This window comes from Hordeum vulgare, chromosome 3H, assembly GCF_904849725.1.
Source record: "Hordeum vulgare subsp. vulgare chromosome 3H, MorexV3_pseudomolecules_assembly, whole genome shotgun sequence".
Taxonomy (NCBI): Eukaryota; Viridiplantae; Streptophyta; class Magnoliopsida; order Poales; family Poaceae; genus Hordeum; species Hordeum vulgare.
The window spans coordinates 439,495,764-439,503,675 of NC_058520.1; the positions used below are offsets into that span (position 1 = coordinate 439,495,764).

The 7,912-nt window shown below is 40.0% G+C and overlaps 1 protein-coding gene across 1 annotated transcript; it reads left to right on the forward strand.

The window, feature by feature from the left end:
• Positions 1-3,654: 3,654 nt before the first annotated feature.
• LOC123444142 (methionyl-tRNA formyltransferase-like) lies at positions 3,655-7,559 on the forward strand. Its single transcript, XM_045120764.1, has 10 exons — positions 3,655-3,832; positions 3,902-4,099; positions 4,211-4,313; positions 5,019-5,089; positions 5,166-5,270; positions 5,766-5,799; positions 6,051-6,151; positions 6,780-6,839; positions 6,900-7,097; positions 7,185-7,559. The coding sequence occupies exons 1-10, from the start codon at positions 3,710-3,712 to the stop codon at positions 7,275-7,277; spliced, it is 1,086 nt and encodes a 361-aa protein (XP_044976699.1). The 5' UTR covers positions 3,655-3,709; the 3' UTR covers positions 7,278-7,559.
• Positions 7,560-7,912: the final 353 nt, after the last annotated feature.

Below are 7,912 nucleotides of genomic sequence, written 5' to 3' on the forward strand. Positions count from 1 at the left end.
TGCAGACATGACCGAGACATCTCTCCGGCCAATAACCAACAGCGGGGTCTAGATATCCATGTTGGTTCCTACATGTTCCACAATGATCTCATCGGATGAACCACGATGTCAAGGATTCAATCAGTCCCATGTGCAATTCCCTTTGTCTACCGCTATGATACTTGCCCGAGATTCGATCGTCGGTACCCATATACCTTGTTCAATCTCGTTATTGGCAACTCTCTTTACTCGTTCCGTAACACATCATCCCGTGGCTAACTCCTTAGTCACACCGAGTTCAATATGATGATGGATTATCGAGTGGGCCCAGAGACACCTCTCCGTCACACGGAGTGACAAATCCTAGTCTCGATTTGTACAACCCAACATATACTTTCGAAGATACCCGTAGTGCACCTTTATAATCACCCAGTTATGTTGTGACGTTTGATACACCCAAAGCATTCCTATGGCATCTCGGAGTTGCAAAATCTCATGGTCTAAGGAAATGATACTTGACATTAGAAAAGCTTTAGTAGACGAACAACGTGATCTATTGTTATGCTTAGGATTGGGTCTTGTCCATCACATCATTCCCCAATGATGTGATCCCGTTATCAATGACATCCAATGTCCATGATGAAGAAACCATGATCATCTATTGATCAACGAGCTAGCCAACTAGAGGCTCACTAGGGACACATTGTGATCTATATATTCACACATGTATTACGGTTTCTGGTTAATACAATTATAGCATGAACAATAGACAATTATCATGAACTAGGAAATATAATAATGACCACTTTATTATTGCCTCTAGGGCATATTTCCAACAGTGCTTTGCTTGTTTGATGCTACACTTTTATCTTTAGACTATCTCTAGAAGCGCAAGAGCAAGGAGTTCATTGATCTACCACATCTATTATCTTTTGGAGGTTGGTGCCTCCTAGATTGGTTAGGTGTTGCTTGGGAGCCTCCTACTTCGTGTTGTGGAGTTGAACCAAGATGTTTGTACGGGCAAGGAGATCACCTACTTCGTGAAGATCTACCGTGAGTAAGGCTAGTCCTTCGTGGACGAAAGCCGTGGTGGAATAGACAAGGCCACTTCTTTGTGGACCCTTAGTGGGTGGAGCCCTTCGTGGACTCTCGCAACCGTTACCCTCCATGGGTTGAAGTCTCCACTAACATGGACGTACGATAGCGCCACCTATCGGAACCATGCCAAAAATCATCGTGTCAATTTCATGCATTTAATCTCCCTACCTTACTCCTCTACTTTACACTTACAAGTTTTACATTTCGCTGCTATACTCTTAGAACTGCATGTGTAGGGTGTACTTGACTTGCTATAACTCCCATAGCTGCCTCTCAATTAAAACTAGGAAAAGACAAAAAAATCATCTTGTCAAGTAGTCTAATCACCCCCCTCTAGACATACTTTCGATCCTACAGCTGGGCGCCGAAGGTAAACCCCCGCCATGAGACGCCACCACTACCAAGGGGCCACGACATCGCTTCGTCACCGCCTAATCTGCACCAGACCTCCACCCCGCCAAAGTACACTGCTTCCGAAGCATGCATGGCCGAGCCAGGTTCCGCGAGGGAAATGGAAGGGGGCAACCATCGCTGGACTCGCAATGACGCCGCGCTCGGGGAGGCGACAACAACGATGGAAGGGAGGGGGGGTTCTATACGACGAGGGGAGGAAGGAAGGGCCGCCATGGTCGCCCCGCTCGGGGAGGCGACATGGGGGGGGGAGGGGGGGGGGGTACGGGGAAGGGAAACTCTTTTTGATCTGTTTGTTCTTTATTCAGGGAACAGTTTTAACATGCTCCCTCTTACCCCCTCTTTCACATGAAAGGTAAGAGTATAAAATAGATCTGAGCCGTTGATATCATTAATTAGTGGTTTGATTAACGCTTACCTTCTTACCTCACATGTGAAAAGAGGGGGTAAGAGGGAGCATTTTAAAATTTGCCTTATTCACGTATCTCACTTCAGGAATTATTGGGCTCGTGTATATGACATGCATGCATGTATACCAAGGTTGGTTTTCCTTCCTTATTTATTTACTTACTTACTCATTCATTACTATTTATTTATTATTCCTTTTCTCTTTAGGGTCTTTCCTGCCCATATATTTGATATTCAATATCAATATTCAAGAATATTTAGACTTATTAGATTTTATAAATACTATTTTTAATATCGTACAATCACAAATGCTCACATACATGTACATACACCCACGTTATGAGCATCTCCGAGATGCTGAGCTGACTTCACATTTTAAAATTGACAAAGACATCACAATCACAGACACCTGGTAGTTAATAGGAACACCTCCTCCCATTTAACGGATATCGTTTGAAAGACTAAATTATATATATAAAATACTAAAATAAATTTATAAAAATACAAGCACAAGTGTTAAGTATGAGAATTTTTTGCGAACTAATTTGTACTTGGATGCATTATTTCTGAATTTATTTCATGATTTCTAGCGATGCACATCGAGTGGGAAGAAACATTCCCTTCGATAATGAGACATATAAGGTGACTTCGTAAATCTCAAGATGATATGTTGATTCAGTTTCTTAAAGATGCTCATAAGAGTATGATGTGCATGTGTGCGTTCATAAGAATTAGTACATGACTTTTTTTTGCCAGGTACACAAATTCCACCTTTGAAATGAGATTTAGTCCATAAAGTGAACAATGCACATAAGAAGAAGTGTGTGATCCTATAAAATTCATATGAAAATCCTCCAAATCGAAATGACTAACACATATTATAACATTAATCTCTCTATAATTAAAGAGTATACATTTAATTGAGGTGTTCAATTAACATTGCGACACCCAATTTTAGCCCGTCAACAATTTTTTAAAACTCTCTCATTTAATTATTTTATTATACCTCTATAACACTATACTCTTTAGTTTTAAAGATTTTACATTCACTTGAGGTCTCCAAGACTAATTATAATTGGGTCACCCGATTTTGACCGGGTCAATAATTTTACAAGACCCACTCATTCAATTCTTTAGATAAATAGACTATGCTTCTTAATTGATTTGGCTTACGATTTTGAATGAACCAACAATTTTTTAAATCAATCAACAACCGACCTATAAAAACATAACAACCATACTCATGCAACCGTTGACGTAATTTTTTTCCACATATATAAGGTTGATTGACATATAATATAAAATCACATCACGAAAGGCCCAACAAATTACCAAATTATAAATAAAAATAAAACACACTATGTCATCTTCCCCACGCATCAAACAAAATATTTTATTAGTTTCAAAATACAAGGGGTGTTAATTATTTTGAAAGTCAAATTCTTCAACTTTAACCAAGTTAAGAGCAAAAATATCGACATCCATAATATTAAATAAAAATATATACGAATTTATTTAATGATGAATCTAAGCACAATAATTTGATATTATTGATTTTGATATATTTATTTGCAAATTTAATCAAATTTAAAATATTTAATATTTTAAAATATATACCCATTGTATTTTAAAATATAATGATTTGTTTTTTTAGTCTAACAGCACAGCAAAGCGCGATCAGTCCTTCTCTAGTCTCTGAATAAACTGAATTCAATCTTGACCCTCGAGAGACCACGAGGATTTAGGGTCACCGTTTCCTATTGCTTCCAACCCAAATCCTCCTCCTCATCCCAAATTTCCAATCCAAAGAATCATGGCGCGCTGCTCCCCGCCGCTGCTGCGCCGCTTCTTCTGCTGCGCTGCCAAATCCGCCTCGGCCACATCCGCCGCCGCCGGCACCGAGAAGAAGAACATCGTCTTCTTGGGATCTCCCCAGGTACTAACCTCCCGCAAACTCCCAGCGTCCAGTCCAGTGTCTCACTCAAGGATTCGGATCGCGCCGTAGGTGGCTGCCTCGGTCCTGGATACGCTCTTGGCCGCGTCCAGCTCCCCCGACTCCGCATTCCAGGTCGCTGCCATCGTGACGCAGCCGCCGGCCGCCAAGAACAGGGGGAGGAAGCTGATGCCGTCGGCCGTCGCTCAGCTCGCGCTCGACCGAGGGTTTTCTGGCGACCTCATCTTCACCCCCGAGCGCGCTGGCGAGGTGCTTTCTTCAGAACCGCTCTCCTAGTCTTCTCCACGTCGAGGCTATTACGGTGCTGATTGCTGAATGTACGAGGGTGTGCAGCTCATAGTGGTTTGTCTTGCAATGCAGGAGTCCTTTCTGTCTGACTTGAAGGGGGTGAGACCAGAACTTTGCATCACTGCTGCCTATGGGAACATTTTGCCACAGAGGTTTCTTGATATCCCACCATGTGGTAAGTCCAAAAATCTGTCTGTCAAATTGCCAGCATTACTTTTGTTTTGGTGCTGTTCAATTGATGTGCTGCATGATGAACAATAATTACCCCCACGTTCAAACAGTGATACTAGTTCACTTGGAAGTTGGAATCCAGCAACACTGGCTAGCAATTATTGTCTGCTGAGAATTTTTTTTATCGTATTTTACTACTCAGTTCATTATATGTGTTCGCTCCACTTTGGTAATTTTGTTACAGTGCCTCAAAACCAAATCAGGTCTTTTGTGTCTATTTCGTATGGTATTAGTAGACACATTAACCATTGATTTTTTAGTGGTTGCATTTATGGAATCCACCCATTCCTCAAATATCCACTCCTCAGATCAGCTTATTGCATGCTAGCACAATCATTCATAGGAATAGGAGAATTAATGGGTGCCAGAGAGTTGCCGCTGATTACTGGCTGTCCATACAACACTGATATTAGGCAATACGTTTACAAATAATTTTAAAGCAAGGTTTGTCGGATGATTCATCCTAGATCTGATTCTGTTCTGGTTTCCCCCAAACCAAACTTCCAGTCAGTACCAGTCAAGCTTAGGGGAACTAGTGTTACTAACCATACTCTGTCAGGAAACAATCTGGGGCACAATGATTTTTGCTACAGAAATGTTGTTGGGAACTTTGAACCCTGATCATTTGTCATGTCTCCTTGTATATCAGGTACAGTTAATATACACCCAAGTTTGTTGCCTCTATATCGTGGTGCAGCTCCTGTTCAAAGGGCATTGCAGGTCTGTATGAGGCACCAGTTACAATTCTGAGCTAGTCAATTTACTACATATACCAAGTTATCAACTATATCTGTAGGATGGTGTTGCAGAAACAGGTGTTTCCCTTGCATATACTGTCCGTGCCTTGGACGCAGGTCCGGTGATTGCTTCCGAAAGGTTTTCTGTCGATGACTGCATCAAGGTAGATAATATTTCTTCTCGTGCCAGTTTCAGTGATGATCTTGATTGCTATGCAAAAGCAGTTATGCAAGTCTTTGACACTGCCATATGTTTACTGAAAACATTTTGTGTAAATACTAATAGTTAGAAGACTTGAGGCTTCTCGGTTACTATTCATTATATATTATAACCATCATTTCAAGATTCCTTTCTTGGTAAAGTAAATAGATGCTTGTTGAATACAAATAGTACAAATGGACTATAATCATACTTTTAGTGTGGTGTCTATCTGTACTCGTGAGGACTGAATAACATTGAAATTTTTTCATGGGAGCAACATATTTGAACTAGCATGATTTGTTATTTGCCTGCTAATTTACTGATGCTTCTGTGCAAGGGTTTGGTTCGGTCATAATAGAAACTGAAGATAATTTAAATTTCAGATGATGCTGTGCTATTTGATTATCAGCTTTACATAATCCCCCGTTTGATAAATCTTTTACCAATTTGTCTGTAGGCACCAGAGCTCCTTGCTATATTATTCAATATAGGTATAAACTCAAACTGATCATATTCCATCGCTACAGTATAGGCATATATCTTTAATCTTTTACATGGTCATTACATGGAGGTGGTCTTTCTACTGATACACCTCTCCTGACGACATGTGCTCACTCCTAAATAGACATGATTACTTGATTACACTTTATAATTCATGGAGAAGCAGGTTGAATAGTTTTAAAAACATTTTAGGATAATTTGAGCTATTTGGACTTGTTAATGTTGGTGTTGTATTAAATAGGGTCCAAGTTACTGCTGGATGAACTGCCATCCGTACTTGATGGTTCAGCTAAGCAAAAGGCAAAGCCACAGGATGACTCCAAAGCTACATTGGCGCCCAAGGTAGTAATGGATAGGCGTGACTACAAAGATTTTTTGTCTTATTTAGTTGATGCAACTCAATCAAGTAGTTTGATATGCAGACGGGTATAAAACTCCTCAGCACTAGCCTCTGTCGAGATTTACTATGAAAAAACCCTGACATCAAGCCTGATGCAAAGTTGATCATCACTGTAGCACAATAAATATTAACAAGTTGCATGAGCTTTTGTGAAACGTCCTGCTACAGTTTAGTTTATATGTGACGACTTGCTAAAATCCATATCAAATTCACCTTTTTTTGCTTTCAAGTGCAGCTATAAGCTTATGTGGGGGAATTGCAAGCCCATTAGTTGCATTCACCTGATCATTTTTTCCTATAAAACTTGTGCAACTCCACCCTATGTTTCTAAAGTTTATCTGTAACTCTGTACGATGGTTGATGGGTACTGCAGTTCTGTTAGGACATCTTTCTTCGTATATATTAGTATTTATATGCTACAAATATGACTATCATTCTGTTTAATTTGTTCCAATAATGCACTTGCTGAGACTGGAACCCTAATCTACTGGCACTTCAACTCTCCAGACGGCACACTCAAATGTCGACACACATAACCAACTAATTTATCATGAAAACATCTGTTTCCAGATGAACTCGGACGAGTCCTGGCTGACATTTGATGAAGAAGCTAAAGTTCTCCATAACAAGGTGAGTTTTCTGATTCTGATAAATGTACTCATGGAAGCTATTGCCAACCAACTCTGTTAGGTGCGAGCATTTGCAGGATGGCCAGGGACCCGCGCAAAATTGCAACTCATGACCCAAAATGGTGAACCAGATGTTCTAGACATCAAGGTTATAAGTACGAAGGTTTCCACATCCTGTGACAAAATCGGAGACGAAAACGAAATACTGTTCTCAGGGAACTCGCTGCTCGTTCCTTGCAGTGGGTCAACTTGGCTCGAGGTATGAACTCCATTTACCATAACAATGGCATTCTGCTAGTTTTGCTCATGGCCTTCTCAAATTTGTCCGTTGTCATGTGCATATTAGGTCTTGGAGCTTCAGCTACCTGGAAAGAAGGTAACTACCGCTCGGGACTTCTGGAATGGTTTGCGTGGTCAGAAGTTGTTGAAATCAACATAGAGGGAAATCTGGATTCATTTTGCAGCACATTGCAAATGATGCAAATGCCAAGACGACTATATGTTGTGCTCGGTTTATATACATCGTGCAGGGTTAAAGGGTTATTGACATTTATCCTTAGGCTCTATTTGGATGTTTGTATTGGAAGGCTCCATATCAATTTAATATGAATTCACTTGTTTGGTTGTTCACTGAATTGGCTCATGGAATCTGAGAGAGGTTTCAATACCAAATCTTGTTTGAATGACAAACTTTGGAATTGCATAGTTACATGAGTATGAAGATTATGCTTTGTTCTGCATATCTCTTGTGTATAATTGAATGATTATATAAAAATAAAAGAATAATGGTATTCTAGAAATGTGTCATGGCATCAAATCATATTCATGCAACAACAACAATAAGTCCTTTATGACAGCAAAACACAAATTCTTAACACAATAACAATACGTATGCTCAATTATGGCCTCTTAAAGTACATGGATGAACCCATGGGCATATGGACCGACCCTCTTTGGAAATTCTATTTTTAATTGCCCAAAATATGTGAAAACAATTTCACATCTATGTGTGCACAGAAAGTTTTGCGTAAAAATAACCTTTTGCTTGGCCTGTGCAAAGAAGACTATAAAATG